Raw genomic sequence first — 14,771 nt, forward strand, 5'->3', positions numbered from 1 at the left:
GCCACCTGATGCCAAACGTCTTGCCCTGCTTTCCTGTGGACCACATCAGTGAGGCCGAGAGGGGGGTCTTGTCCTCTGGGCAGCCCAGGACCTCCAGACACACAACCCAGGCTTGCGCCCCAGGGAGGTCACTTCGGTACTGCTGACGCAGCGGTTTGACTCCCCCCCCCCAAGGCGAACTCCATTGTTTCTCAAGACAGACAGGTGCCAGCAACAACAACTCTGATCTGACTGCTACACTTGGTTTGGGGGAACTCGCACTAACTTCCTCCCTTGTGGACTGGATTTATGACAAAGCCTGGCTTTGCCATTTCAAAGAATCCTAGAATGGCCGAGTTGGAAGGGTTAAGTATAGTAGATAGGTTAAGTATAGTTGGAGAATGGGTGGCAGCTAACAGATTGAGGCTGAATCCTGACAAGACAGAAGTACTGTTTTTGGGGGACAGGGGGCGGGCGGGTGTGAGGGACTCCCTGGTCCTGAATGGAGTCACGGTGCCCCTGAAGGACCAGGTGCGCAGCCTGGGAGTCATTTTGGACTCACAGCTGTCCATGGAGCCACAGGTCAATTCTGAGTCCAGGGCGGTTGTCTACCAGCTCCATCTGGTACGCAGGATGAGACCCTACCTGCCCGCAGACTGTCTCTCCAGAGTGGTGCATGCTCTAGTTATCTCCCGCTTGGACTACTGCAATGCGCTCTATGTGGGGCTACCTTTGAAGGTGACCCGGAACCTGCAATTAATCCAGAATGCGGCAGCTAGACTGGTGACTGGGAGCGGCCGCCGAGACCACATAACACCGGTCTTGAAAGACCTACATTGGCTCCCAGTACGTTTCTGAGCACAAAGTGTTGGTGCTCACCTTTAAAGCCTAAACGGCCTCGGTTCTGTATACCTGAAGGAGCGTCTCCACCCCCATCGTCCACTGAGATCCAGCGCCGAGGGCCTTCTGGCGGTTCCCTCACTGTGAGAAGCAAAGCTACAGGGAACCAGGCAGAGGGCCTTCTCGGTAGTGGCACCCGCCCTGTGGAACGCCCTCCCATCGGAGGTCAAGGAGATAAACAACTACCTGACATTTAGAAAACACCTAAAGGCAGCCCTGTTTAGGGAAGTTTTTAATCTGTGATATTTTAATGTATTTTGGTATTTGTTGGAAGCCGCCCAGAGTGGCGGGGGAAACCCAGCCAGATAGGCGGGGTATTAATTAATTAATTAATAATAGATTTAATTGAAACAGAAACGCAAAATGTATGTGTATTAATGAAGGTTTAAAATGGGAAATGGCTGTGTGAATAAGACTTGGCTTTTTTCTGTCCTGAATCTTCCAACGTCAAGCTTCACTGGATGTTCCCAATGAAGATGCCGTTCTATTATGAGAATGAATCATCTTAATATCCCTGCAGGGTAGGTCAAGAGTATTACCCCAACACCCCAGATGGCCTCTAAGAGAGAGAGAGAGAGATGGTTAGCTGTTGAGTTTCTGGGCAAGGTGATAATTGAGGACTTGCAAGCAGAACAAAGACAGGTGAGGAAAACAGGCAGACATTGTAAATAATTGTGGGTTAGCCAACGAATTGCTTGCGGCTACTGGTCAGGTGCTTTAATTAGCCATGTGATTAATTAGGATATAGTTCAATTATACCTAGGACATCATGCAGCTGGTATGTAGTGTCCTATTTAAAAACAATAGCATCAAGCAGGTATGTCGCTTATACATTGGCACATGATATAATTGCGATAATGATAGAGGAACAATTCCATTCCTGGATATTTTGGGTTTTTTGAGTGGAAGTCACTGGGTTGGGATTAGAACTAAGTGCCATCGCCACCATGAACAGAAGAGCTGAGTTCAAGAGCCACCTCAGGGACTTCCAAACAAGGAACCCAAATTATTTATCAGTAAGTGGTCAGCTGTTTGCAGTTTTGCACGATCAAGGGCATGGAGCGAGGAACCTCGCTGCAGTTTTGGAACTACTAAAGTGTTCAGAGGCATTTTTAAAATTAAATGGATATGTTTATTTCCATGCTGCGATTTAGCACTGCCCACTCAACAAAGCTCTCTGGGCGGTTTGCAAAGCCACATAAATATGCAATCAAGTCACATCCAAGCACATGTTAAAACTTTGTTAATGAAGAATAATAATAAAAAACCACAGGGTAGTATCCAAGATTAGGTGGTGCTCACACTAGGCTGGTAACATGCGCACTTATTTTTTTCCCTTGTGCACTTCTGTGTGTTTGTTCACACACAAGAGCTTTCAACTTAAACTCTGACTCAGTGTTTCCAACCACACAAGTGGGTGGTGACTGGTGGGGGTGTGCTGTTGTCACTGTCCCCCCCCCCCCGGGAGGGGGGATTAGGACTTCCCCACCCTCCCCAATTTCTGAAAACATGAAGTGCAGCCTGGACATGTATTTGTTTACCTGTGCATGGCCATTTTTATTATTGTTATTTCTTTTAGGTACAAGTTTTCTGATATGTCAGACTTGCACAAAACAATGGGTTGTTTTTTTAAATAAATAAATCAAATCCTCCTTGTGTGTTGCAGCCAGCCCCACCTGCGATGCACCAAGGAGGCCCTCGCCAATGGACAGAGGGGATGGGGTGTGATTGATGCCACCCAGCAAAGGCCACCACGAGAGCAAAGAAACCAAACAGCTGCCCAAACAATGTGCTTTGGTTGTTGTTGTTTAGTTGTTTAGTCATGTCCGACTCTTCGTGACCCCATGGACCAGAGCACGCCAGGCACTCCTGTCTTCCACTGCCTCCCGCAGTTTGGTCAGACTCATGTTGGTGGCTTCGAAAACACTGTCCAACCATCTCGTCCTCGGTTGTCCCCTTCTCCTTGTGCCCTCCATCTTTCCCAACATCAGGGTCTTTTCCAGGGATTCTTCTCTTCTCATGAGGTGGCCAAAGTATTGGAGCCACAGCTTCAGGATCTGTCCTTCCAGTGAGCACTCAGGGCTGATTTCCTTCAGAATGGATAGGTTTGATCTTCTTGCAGTCCATGGGACTCTCAAGAGTCTCCTCCAGCACCATAATTCAAAAGCATAAATTCTTCGGTGATTAGCCTTCTTTATGGTCCAGCTCTCACTTCCATACATCACTACTGGGAAAACCATCAGGACGCAAGGGAGAAATGTGCTAAGAGGAAGGCACACTTGACAAATCCACACCATGATCAACTCCCACCTGGAAACCAATGTCCCCACTGTGGAAGGATGTGTGGATCCAGAATTGGTCTCCAGAGTCACATTGTTAAAACCGTGTTTATGGAAGACAGTCTTACTCGGCTACTAGTGATCGCCAAAGAAGAAGAAGAACTATACGGCAAGGTGGTGTCTCTGCTTTTTAAGATGCTGTCTAGGTTTGTCATTGCTTTTCTCCCAAGAAGCAGGCGTCTTTTAATTTTGTGACTGCTGTCACTATCTGCAGTGATCATGGAACCCAAGAAAGTAAAATCTCACTGCCTTGGTTACATCTGCAGTCAGGAACGTAAGAAGACCTGAAGAGGCTGGCTGCTGGATCAGGCCGAAGAGATCTAGCCTAGCATCCCCTTCTCACAGTGGCCAACCAGATGTCACAAGGGGAAGCCTGCAAACAGTAACTCTGCCCTCCTGTGCTTTCCAGTAACTAGTATTCAGAAGCACTGCTGATTCTTCAATTGGAGGGAGAACATCATCATCAGGGTTGGTAGCCCTCGATAACCCTCTCCTCCTGTGTGGATTTGTCAAATCCTCTTTTGAAGCTATCCAAAATTGTGGCCATCCTTGCCTCCTGTGGCAGTGAGTTCCATAGTTGAACTACATGGTGCGTGAAGGACCTTCTTGTATCTGTCCCAAATCTTCCAGCATTCAGCTTCATGGCACGTCCACAAGCCCCAGAGCTATGAGAGAGGGAGAACATAGCCATCGTTGCTAGTTGGGCGTCTGACGTGCAGCTCAGCAGCTGAAAACAATTAGGCTTCCATTGTGTCCCCCCCCCCTTTTAAATAAAATGTTTCTGGACCAGATGTTTTCCAAAAGCACATCACGCACAGCGAGACACAAAAGCCAGGCGCTGCTTTGAACAGAGCGTGCCGATTACAACTTGGGCAGAGGGAATAACTGCGTGAGCTTTTCGGGTTCAGAGGGCACTTTTGAACAGAAGCAAAGCCTTGTGTGCTTTCATTTCAACTGAACGTAAAAGGTTGGGGGGTGGAGAAGTCTGGAGGCTTTCTCTTGCTCCGGGAGATCCGCTCTTCCCCTTGGTGCATGCAGCCCAGACCAGCATGGAGTCGAGTGGGACTGCAGGTCCAGCTTTCTCTTTGAAGGGTGGTTGGGAAAACTTGTGTACCAGATTCAGCCGAAGCCAGACTGAATCGGGCCGATTTGGGAAAACCATGCTTTCAGCCCAGGATGCTGGCGACAGCTCCAGATCACCCCGAGATCGGTTGAGCCACCTGGAGTGTTCTAGGGATGTCAGGAAGCAGGGCAAACCGATACAGGAGAGACATGTTTTGTTGCAGCTGGGGCAGAGGAAGGCCTCCAGCTGTGCTGCTGCAGATGCACCATGGCTCTGCACTCCTCCCAGCGGTCATTCCTCCTCTGGTCACTGCTGTGGGTGCACAACCTTTCTGCAACTGCAGTCATCTGCAAGGGATTCCCACAGGGCGGGGTTGATGCAGACATCTTTGTAATCCAGTATTGGCTATTAAGCGCTTCCCTACGTTATTGTGTAGGCGTCACGCCATCAGTTTCAAGCAAGAGGGATTTTTAAAAATGCAAATATTTACAGCCAGGTTCCCTTGGACTGTTTGTGTTTGCAATGCTAGCTTCTTATCGTGCTGGGAATTGGCGAAGGGCGGTAGTTCAATGGTAGAACTTATGCTTTGCATGCATAAGGTCCCAGGGTCAATTCCCAGAATCCTCAGGTAGGACTGGGAAGGTAAGACTATTGGTTTGACTCCACATAAGCCAGCTTCCTATGAATGTACACATTCCCTTACTGTCACATCCAGGTCACTCAGTTGGCCAGAGCATGACATTCTTAATCTCAGGGCTCTGGGTTCGAGACCCACATTGGGCAAAACATTCCTGCCTTGCATGGGGCTTGGACTAAATAACCCTTGTGATCCCTTCCCAACTCTATAATACTATGGTTCGTTTCCCCAGCAGCAAAGCCCATATAGTTTGCAACAAGCTCATTGAGACTTAATTATGGATGGAGATATTTTTTTGAACTAAAACCACCAGCTAGCTGAACTTTTCTACTTTTGGCCCACAAGAGGCCAATGGGCTCAGTAAAGAGACCGATAGTCCAGCCTACTGTAAGGGAATATGCTTCACAAGATAAATATGTGTGTTGTTTTCAGGTGACACAGCCTCAAAGCTGTGTGACAGACAGAGCTCACATCAAGTGCCATTTTGCTTTACTTTTGTGTTTACTGTCAAAATACAGAAAAGGAACCCTCAGAAAATTGAAAGTAATAAGGATGGTACAATACACACCAATAGGTTTGGGTTAGATCAGGCATCCCCAAACTTCGGCCCTCCAGATGTTTTGGACTACAATTCCCATCATCCCTGACCACTGGTCCTGTTAGCTAGGGATCATGGGAGTTGTAGGCCAAAACATCTGGAGGGCCGAAGTTTGGGGATGCCTGGGTTAGATGTTCCCATTGGGATAGGAACCCAGGTATCTGAACCACAGCTGTATCTGGAGTTAAAAGATGCCAGTGATACCTGAAGGAGCGTCTCCACCTCCATCATTCTGCCCAGACACTGAGGTCCAGCACCGAGGGCCTTCTGGCGGTTCCCTCGTTGCGAGAAGCCAAGTTGCAGGGAACCAGGCAGAGGGCCTTCTCGGTGGTGGCGCCTGCCCTGTGGAACGCCCTCCCAACAGATGTCAAAGAGGAAAACAACTACCAGACTTTTAGAAGACATCTGAAGTCAGCCCTGTTCAGGGAGGCTTTTAATGTTTAATAGATTATTGTGTTTTATTTTTCTGTTGGAAGCCGCCCAGAGTGGCTGGGGAAACCCAGCCAGATGGGCGGGGTATAAATAATAAATTATTATTATTATTCTCTGCTTGACCTGGAGAGCTGGCGACTGATGTGCCTGATAAACCACTCTCACCCACCCCTCGCATTAAAGATGAAATACAAGGAAATATGCAGGACATTTTAATTGTACACCAAACTTAACACTGTACAAAAAAAACAAAAACATTTTTACAGAGTCGTTGTGCTTTGGTTGTTTTTATTATTTACATTTGTTTCCAGAATTTCATCCCCATTCTAGCTTCTAGCCAGATGAATTTCTTCTGCACCAGAAATTCCCCCTCAAAAAGAAAACTTGCAGAACTCAGCTAACTTTTGGAAGTGCTTCAGATGCATTACTAGAAGCGCTCAAAGTTTCTTCCTGCTAATTTGCATTACGCCAAGGTAAACTGCCCTCCTTCCTTGAAATTAAGCAGGGGGGACGGCGACAACCTCAAAACCGCAAGTAAAGACTTCACCCGTTTCCTTCCTTCTCCTTGCTAACACCACCTCCTACCAAGTCTTGCAACATACACTGTGCCTCCTTTTGCTTCCAAATGCATCTTTCTGATGCTTCCTTCTAAAGACCTCATCCCTTTTCTGCTCACTGTAGTATAATCTCTTTACCTAACCTAAACCTTCTGCGACATTCATCTAAGCCTTCTGCGTCCACTGCGATCTGCTTTCAGTAGTTCAGAGCACACAAGGCACTCTACAGGCCTGTGGTCAACCCAAAATGCTACATCAAAACGGACCTCAAATCTCCCCTCCCCCTAAGATTGCCAAACATGCGGACCACCTAAGTTCTTCTGTACCTTTAAAAGGAAATACAGAATTCTGCTTACTCAGCACCTTCTCTCTGCTGAAGTAGAGCTGTTTTTAAAGGCACAGGCACCCCAGGTCGGTTTTGGGGATGGGGGTAGGAACTCTTGTTCTCCCATTTTCCCAATGGCTCAAGAACATATGGCTTTGCTTCACCTTGAAAAGTCCTGAACTGGCTTTTAAATATACATAACATACCAACACATGCTCTCTCCCTCTCTCTCTCTCACACACACACCCCAACAAGTACTTAAAAAAAGAAAAAGAAAAACGCCAATTCGGTTGTTGAGAAATAAAATGAAATCAAAGTACAAAAGTTCTCTACAAATGTATTCAGGTAATAATAATAAAAAAACAAGATTAAATACTTGGCAGGTCATGTCAATTCACACAAGGAATGTACAACGAACAAACAAAAATTAAGTATAGAATTCCAGTCAGTAAAATGGAAACCTGTTGAACTTGGGCGTCTGTCTCTCTGAGAAATGTGGGTTGCAGGTCTCGGACCACCTTCCTTCTACAGTAAGGGCTGGAATAAACCAGATTTAACAACCTAGGGGGAACTGCATCAAACAGAATCCCTCTACAAGCCAAAAAAAACCCTCAAATTTTAAATAATGAGCATTTTTCTATGTGGAACTGCTGAGAGAAAAAATGCTTTTAACGGTGGGTCTGCTCTATATTCTTTGGGCATCAAGCCTCAAAAATTCAGCTCCTTGGTGACAAATCCTGCAACAGCTGAAGCTTGCTCCAAAACGTTCCTCACAGATGCAACATTTTCAAAACCCACTTTGTAACCCCCAAAATCAGAGCCCTTAACTTTTCAGAATCAGACTCCAGTTCAACAGTGTTTGCTGAAAACCAGTAGCTGCCATAAAAGGAGAACAAAAAACACAAACAGAAAGACCACAGACATTTATATTCAGAAGGAGTAACCATCCTCACATTACAGGAAAGAAAATGTACACTTTTTATTTATAAATAAACAGTGGGGAGAAGGGCTTCCGACCCCTTCAAACGAGTGTCTCTTTCCGCTTGCCACTGAGCTGCTGGGCTCTCTCCCTCGTCCTCCGGAGCCCAGAGTGCATCCGGTACGGCTTGGGGTTCTTGGCCTCATCTGACGCCATGTCCGTGACTGAGCTGCACTCCACGCTGTTCTCGTCCAGCTCCATGTGGAGGCTGCCGGAGAGGGTGGACGGCCTCCTCTTGATTTTGGCACTGGGCACAGAGGGGTTGTTCTCCTCCGCCTCCTCGCTGAGCTCCGGCAGCTCTTTGAGCTCGCAAGGCGCAGCGCTCAGCTGGTAGGGCCCAATGGCCGCCCGGATGCAGTTGAACCACTGCTGCTTGTGGAAGATGTCGTTGGCCTGCAGCGTGTGGGACTGGCCAGGGGCAGGGTCTCTGAAGCGGACCCGGAAGATGTTCTTAGCTGCAGAGGGGGGAAACAAGGGGAGGAGAGATGTCATCAGAATGGAGCTTCAAGACTGCTGATTGACACGAGTTTACTGAGCAATGGTCACAGAGGTCTGCTTGCCCGGCTACTTTGACACACATTCCTGGGTCAGCCAAAGTCTCCCCCACCCCCAGCTCCCCCCCACACCAGCGGTTTTCATTTGCTGAAGGGGTTTCACGAATGTTTGACCTACATCCAAATCATGATGATGATGATGATGATGATGATAATAATAATAATTTATTATTTATACCCAAATCATGATGATGATGATGATGATGATGATGATAATAATTTATTATTTATACCCCGCCCATCTGGCTGGGTTTCCCCAGCCACTCTGGGCGGCTTACAACAGAAAAATGAAATAAAACAATTAAACATTAAAAGCCTCCCTAAACAGGGCTGCCTTCAGATGTCTTCTAAAAATCTGGTAGTGGTGCCTCGCTAGATGAATTTAATTCGTTCCCTGGGTCTTTTCTTATAACGAAAAATTCGTCTAGCGAATCCCATAGGAATGCATTGAATTTTTTTTTGCCCATAGGAACGCATTAATTGAATTTCAATGCGTTCCTATGGGAAACCGTGATTCGCTAGACGAATCTTTCATAAAACGAATTCGTCTAGCGAGGCAACCTCCGCTCGAAAAATCCTTTCGTTAAGCGAAAATTTCGTTAAGCGAGGCACCACTGTAGCTGTTTTTCTCTTTGACATCTGATGGGAGGGCATTCCACAGGGCAGGCGCCACCACCGAGAAGGCCCTCTGCCTGGTTCCCTGCAACTTGGCTTCTCGCAACAAGGGAACCGCCAGAAGGCCCTCGGCACTGGACCTCAGTGTCACATTCATGAGTCACATTCAGGACCAATGCTGGTATTTTTTTCAGGGCCTGGCAAGTCCCAACCTGGATTTGTGTTGAACTTTATGCCAAAATCCAGGGGAAAGGGGGACTAATCCTCACAAATTCCCATTAAAGCAAAGACGGCTTGCGTACAAGACAGCCTTCGGACAGACTGCTGAAGGACACGGGCCTATTTGCTTCATACCTTTATCGGAATTGCCAAAGGCACCTCGGAAGGAGCCTCCCATTTTCACGTCGCCATCCTGCAAGTCCTCGAGCACCAGGTCCTGAGCGGGTATCGGCTGCCGGTACACTTGGTAAGAATGACGCTCGTTCCGTGTCACAGGCCGAGTCAGAACCAAGATATCTTGGAAAAGGAAGACGTAGAGCTTCTGGAGGGGGAAGGAAATGCTTTGGTCAAGGTCTTAAATCGGAACAATATATATATATATATAGGCTACATGCAGAATTATTAGGCACTTCTCCAGTTGAAAGGATCCAAGGGGCCCTTGCTTGAAAGACCTACCCAAGGCACAGGAGACTGGGCTGGCAGTCAGAGAAACTGCTCGAGCAAACTGGGTCAGCAGCATGACTCCAAATAAGCACCAGATCTCCATACGCAGACAACCACGATAATGCTAGAGGACTAGCATTGCCAGAGCAACTAATGATGCAGGGCTGCCAGCCAGGGAGACACAAGAGAGTTTTGACTACAAAATAGGTTGAGCTGACCTATGACAGGACGGTTTGCTCATAGCTGGGAGGAAGGCCAGGCAACCCCTTCAGGTTCCAGCTTCTATTTTTGAGAAGCAGCACCGGCCAAGCTTTTAGAGAACCGCTTTAGACTCCAAGCCGTCACCAGTTTTCTCCCAAGCCCAAAAGATCACATACTTGGAAGAATCTAAGGGATGCATTGCATCACTGGGAGCACGCAGGAAATGCCTCTTGACCACCACCACCCCCAGCAAAATGCATGCTGTGCTTTCTATAGTAACTTTATGCTAATTATTTCACCACCAACTGCAACCTGGGCAGATGCCAGCCCTGCTTTCTGTGTCTAGGTGTTGCCTGATGCCTCTTAATGGGTTCTTTAATGACCCGGCACTAAAGTCAAGGTCTGGAAAGAAAGGGGGGGGAAAGTGGGGGCGCCAACTCTCGTCACAGCAAGGTAGTCTTCTCTTTTTTAAAAAAGAGAGAACGAATCAAGAGATAAAAGTGGCAGGTCCTGGACACTTATTTCTAGAGTGTTAAAAGATGCGCCGCAATCAAGAATTTGAGACTGGTGCCGTTTCACTCTGCAATTCCCTGGCAGGTGTTGTGGCTGCAAGATGGAAGCATCTGCAGCATCAGCTCTCTAAAATCAGATACTTACATGGCCGTTCTTGTTCTTCAGCTCCCCGTGGCAAAGCAGCACTTTGCTCGCTTCGATTCGTGGGTCTCTCTGCTTCTCGTCGAGGTACTCCAGCTTGTCAATGTAATACTGACATTCAGACTCCCCTTTCTTCAAGTTGATGTCCGAGAGGACTCCTTGGATTATGGAGATCTACAAGCAAAGTGTCCACCAATTAATACTGCTTGATAACTGAAGTCGGGCAGTGAGAGCACAGGCCTCCATACAGGCAATGGATCGAGAAGATACATGGGACAGGGCCTTACTCAACCGAGCACCACAACACAAAACAGAAACAGAATGTTCAATTGCTTGAGCCAATCAGGACTGCTCAAGACGTTCTGGGGCTAGGGTGGAAACTCCAACTGGCACAGAATCTCTTCCACAAGCACACAGTGGGGTACAACACACAAAGCAGTTTCCTACAAAACTGCACTAAGGTGAGCAGAAGCCCTTGGAAGAGCACTGCTTTGTGCTTGCAAAGCTCTTAGCCCATTTCAATGGGACTTGTGCAGGAGAACTTCCTGGCAGCTTCTAGAGTGCTTTCTGCACCCACAAATCAGGTGTCTTCCTTTGCGTTCGTGCCTGGCGTTGGGCCTGCCACATTTAACAATGTATTTAAAAGCATGTCAACGAGTACTAATTCAGAGGGGCCATTTCCAGCTAATCTGATCCATCATTCCACAAACTGCATTTACGTTCACTACGTATTATTGCAAGAAAGATAGTTTGTAGGGTTGGACTTGGTTTTAAAAAGGTACTTTACTAAAGAAAGAAGATTCCGATTAAACATCAGGAATAACTTTCTGACAGTTAAGAGCTGTTTGACAGTGGAACAGACTCCCTCGGAAGGTGGTGGACTCTCCTTCACTGGAGGTTTTTAAGGAAAGGTTGGATGGCCATCTGACATGGATGCTTTAGCTGAGATTCCTGCATTGCAGGGGGGTTGGACTAGATGACCCTTGGGGTCCCTTTCAACTCTACAATTATAATATATTAGAAGCTCCGTGCAGAGAATCCACAGGCACTTACTGCTTCTTCCAGAATCTGAACGTCGGGATGATCGTTGGGTGTATGCCTCAGGATTTCCTTCAGGAGGAGAGGGTACTTGACCAACCGACTCCGAGGGATATCCAGAAAGCTCCAGAGGTCCAGCTTGCGGCTGAAAGGAGATTCAAGGCAACGCTGGAGGAAGTCCTGGACTCGGCGGTCTTGCTTCTTCTGGTCCAGGAGGGCTTTCGCTGCCAACTGGTTGCTGCAATAGGCCTTGTATGCATTCAGTCCTGGTAGCTAGAAAGACGATGGAGCGGCATTTGAATGAATTTATTAATACGGTCGCAGACCAGCATCAACACGCACAATATCACAGGCCATAAAACATATCAAAAATTCAAAGGACAGTATGAATGTAACAGGATTTAAATATAAAACATTAAAAGAACGGCATTTGTAAACTGCAGCATCAGAACCGCTGCCCCCTCCCCACTTGAATGAGTCAGGCAATCTGCTAGGTGCTCTGCAGTGTTGTGTATGAATGTAAGGAATTCCAATTATGCAGCTCCCACTGTGAAGAATACAGCAGGGGGAGAAGAAAGCAAGGGGCACATTCCATATCCAATTCCTAGCTGCCTTTTGGTTAAGTGAAGCCCATCTAGCCTCATGTGAAGATCTTCAAAAGTGCAACGCTTCAAGAGAAGACTTATGAACGCCATCATATACCATACTTTTTCAGTCTGGAGTGCTAATACACATGTCACATCTCTTTGTTCACAGTTGCAGTGTACAAAGTTTCTTTTAGCATGGTTTATTTCAAGTGTCCAGGTTACGTCATATAGATTATCTCAGTAACCCTTACACAACAGCCCTGTAAGTTAGGTTACTATCATTCTCGTGTTGTAGATGAGTAACTGAGGCTGGGAGGAGGCAAATGACGTGAGAAGCAGGCCTCAGGCGTTAGTTATTGCTGCTCATCTCAAATTAACTGGCAAGCAACCAGACAGAAATGCAAGTCAATTTGGCTTGAAAAGTCCATTATGCAAATGAAATCCAGAGCAACACACATCAGCTTAATTATAGGATCTCATGACTTTCCAAAGCCAATGCTCCCATGAATTTTGGATGGCTGATCTCCCGTAAGGAACAGAGGGAGAGAGATCCGAGGGTTACTCACCCACTTCACAAGAATGGGTCCAATTTGCTCCACTGTCCCATCTGGCCTTGTCGCTTCCCCCAGCCTTGCCAGAAAGTCTGCAAGATAAACACAAAAGGGGATTGGTACCAGGACACTCTTCTCAACATACACATTTTTTAAAAATTCACATTTAAAACAGTAATCAGCACAAGTGCAGAGTGCTGGGGATGACGTTCAAAGCCTATGTCCCGTAGAGAATGCTTCTTCTCGTGTGGCTTTAGATCTGCAGAGAAACCCTGCTCCACATCGCAGAAGAGGTCTACTGGAGGAACTGGCCGGCCCCTCTCTGTGCAATGGCACTCAGCGGCACTTTGCTGGTGGGTGTATGAAACAGCCCACTCCACGGACAATTTACAGTCGGGTAAAAACCTGACGCTTTCAGAAAGCTTTTGCCATAGGCAGCCCTGTGCTGTCTGCACATGGGATTTCATTTGAGTATTTTGTGGCAGATGCGTTATGGTTTTAACATTTTATAGGTCGGTTTTTTGAGCTACTTTGATGTGGCGGGCAGAGAATGCGGCACGTTTACATGAATTCATGAGTGCTGGAGGGGGGGGGGTGGGAAGAAGGGGTGGAGAAGCTCACCTTCATGCAAAGGGATATAGGAATCCAAGTCCCCAAAGATGTGAGTGAGCTCTTCTTCAGACATGATAGACAACTTCAGCATGGGGTCATGATAAGCCTGTCAACAAGAAAGGATGGGAAATTACAAAAAAATAAATTAAAAAGCAGCTTGACATGGCATTGCGGTGCAACTGCATGGTTTGGAGAGGGGGAAAGGGTGGTGAGAGCCATATCTCAATGGCAGAGCACACGCGTCACACGCAGATGCTTGCAGGTTCAGTCCCCAGCACTGGTCTCCAAGGAGATCTGGGAAAGACTTAAACACCGGAGAGCGGAGACAAGACCAGAGTCTGACTCGTTATATGGGCAGCCTCCTATGGGAGTTTCCATGCAACAGGATTGCGACCTCCAGGCAGCTGAAGCAAGAGCTCCCAGTGCACTTTGTGTCTGCAGGATTCATTGCCCACAAAAAAAGGCAGGTGCACTGTCAGGCTGGGAATGGCAGATAAGCCTGTAGCCGAGTTCTCTCCTCTTACACCTTCACCCCTCCCAAATGCTATAGCTGCCATTCCTCCATTGCAGGGAGTTGGACTAGATGACCATTTCTATGCCATTTTATGTTTCTAAGAAAATATCTCAAAGCAGCTTGCCACACATTAATGGTATATCCTGCCACAAAGCTGCTCCTTTGAGATTTTTTCTTAAAAACCATAAAATGGCATAGAAATGAAAATAGTACGTACTGCTACTACCATGTGACTTATTTCACTGAAAAACGGAAATTGGCAGAGGAGCAACCAGCACAACTACTTCCACATTTATCCAGTGACCTTTCATGGAACGAGCAAAGTCCTTTCCTCTTCAGAAAGTCTGAGGCCTAATCCAGTATATCCAGTGCATTTAACCGTTGCAAAGTGGGGTGGGGGTGGGGAGCTAACATAATATATTGATTTGCAGTGTCGTCAATATAAAGAAAGCAGAGAAAGAGGCTAACCTTTCTGGCAAGCTTCAGGTCCTCGATCAAATCCTGCTCACCCCGAGACATTTCGTATATCGCCTGTGAACAAAAAGTGGGGGGAAATATCAGAACTGTCTCCATTTTATTGCCCTAGAAATAACAGCTGAAGTCAAAGATCTACCACTTCGGGGTTTCTGAGCTTTTGCTGACCACTGACTATTCCACTAGCCAGTTATGTTGAAGCAGCAACAAAGCAGCAGCCAATCAAGCCCCACCAGTAGAGCCCAAACCATTTCTATCAAGAAGCCAGCCGCCCTGCAGCCCCCAAAGGGGAGAAGCTCAATCGTTGAGCTGCATCCGCCCCCCTGGGCTTAAGGGCCAAAACGGAAGGGAATGGCTTGAATCATTGCTGAGAAAAGTAAACTCATTGTCATGAAAGGAGGCTTTGAAGCTGCAACATCATGCCAAATCAAACATTGGGGCGCGTTAGACTTCAGTGTGAAGTGCTGAACTCGCCCAGAGGGCTGAACTTTGCCCCTCT

The 14,771-nt window shown here is 47.1% G+C and overlaps 1 protein-coding gene across 2 annotated transcripts in view; it reads right to left on the reverse strand.

The window, feature by feature from the left end:
- Positions 1-6,147: 6,147 nt before the first annotated feature.
- NET1 (neuroepithelial cell transforming 1) overlaps positions 6,148-14,771 on the reverse strand; it is a 70,561-nt gene continuing 61,937 nt past the window's right edge. For both annotated transcript variants that reach the window (XM_060279238.1, XM_035128432.1), the window contains 7 exons: positions 14,267-14,329; positions 13,294-13,390; positions 12,688-12,764; positions 11,550-11,807; positions 10,500-10,670; positions 9,333-9,519; positions 6,148-8,264 (listed from right to left, as the gene is read on the reverse strand). In XM_060279238.1, the coding sequence (XP_060135221.1) occupies positions 7,852-8,264; positions 9,333-9,519; positions 10,500-10,670; positions 11,550-11,807; positions 12,688-12,764; positions 13,294-13,390; positions 14,267-14,329 (1,266 nt within the window). In that variant the 3' untranslated portion in view covers positions 6,148-7,851. The remainder of the gene's footprint in view (positions 8,265-9,332; positions 9,520-10,499; positions 10,671-11,549; positions 11,808-12,687; positions 12,765-13,293; positions 13,391-14,266; positions 14,330-14,771) is intronic.

Source organism: Zootoca vivipara, chromosome 10 (genome assembly GCF_963506605.1).
Source record: "Zootoca vivipara chromosome 10, rZooViv1.1, whole genome shotgun sequence".
NCBI classification, from domain to species: Eukaryota; Metazoa; Chordata; class Lepidosauria; order Squamata; family Lacertidae; genus Zootoca; species Zootoca vivipara.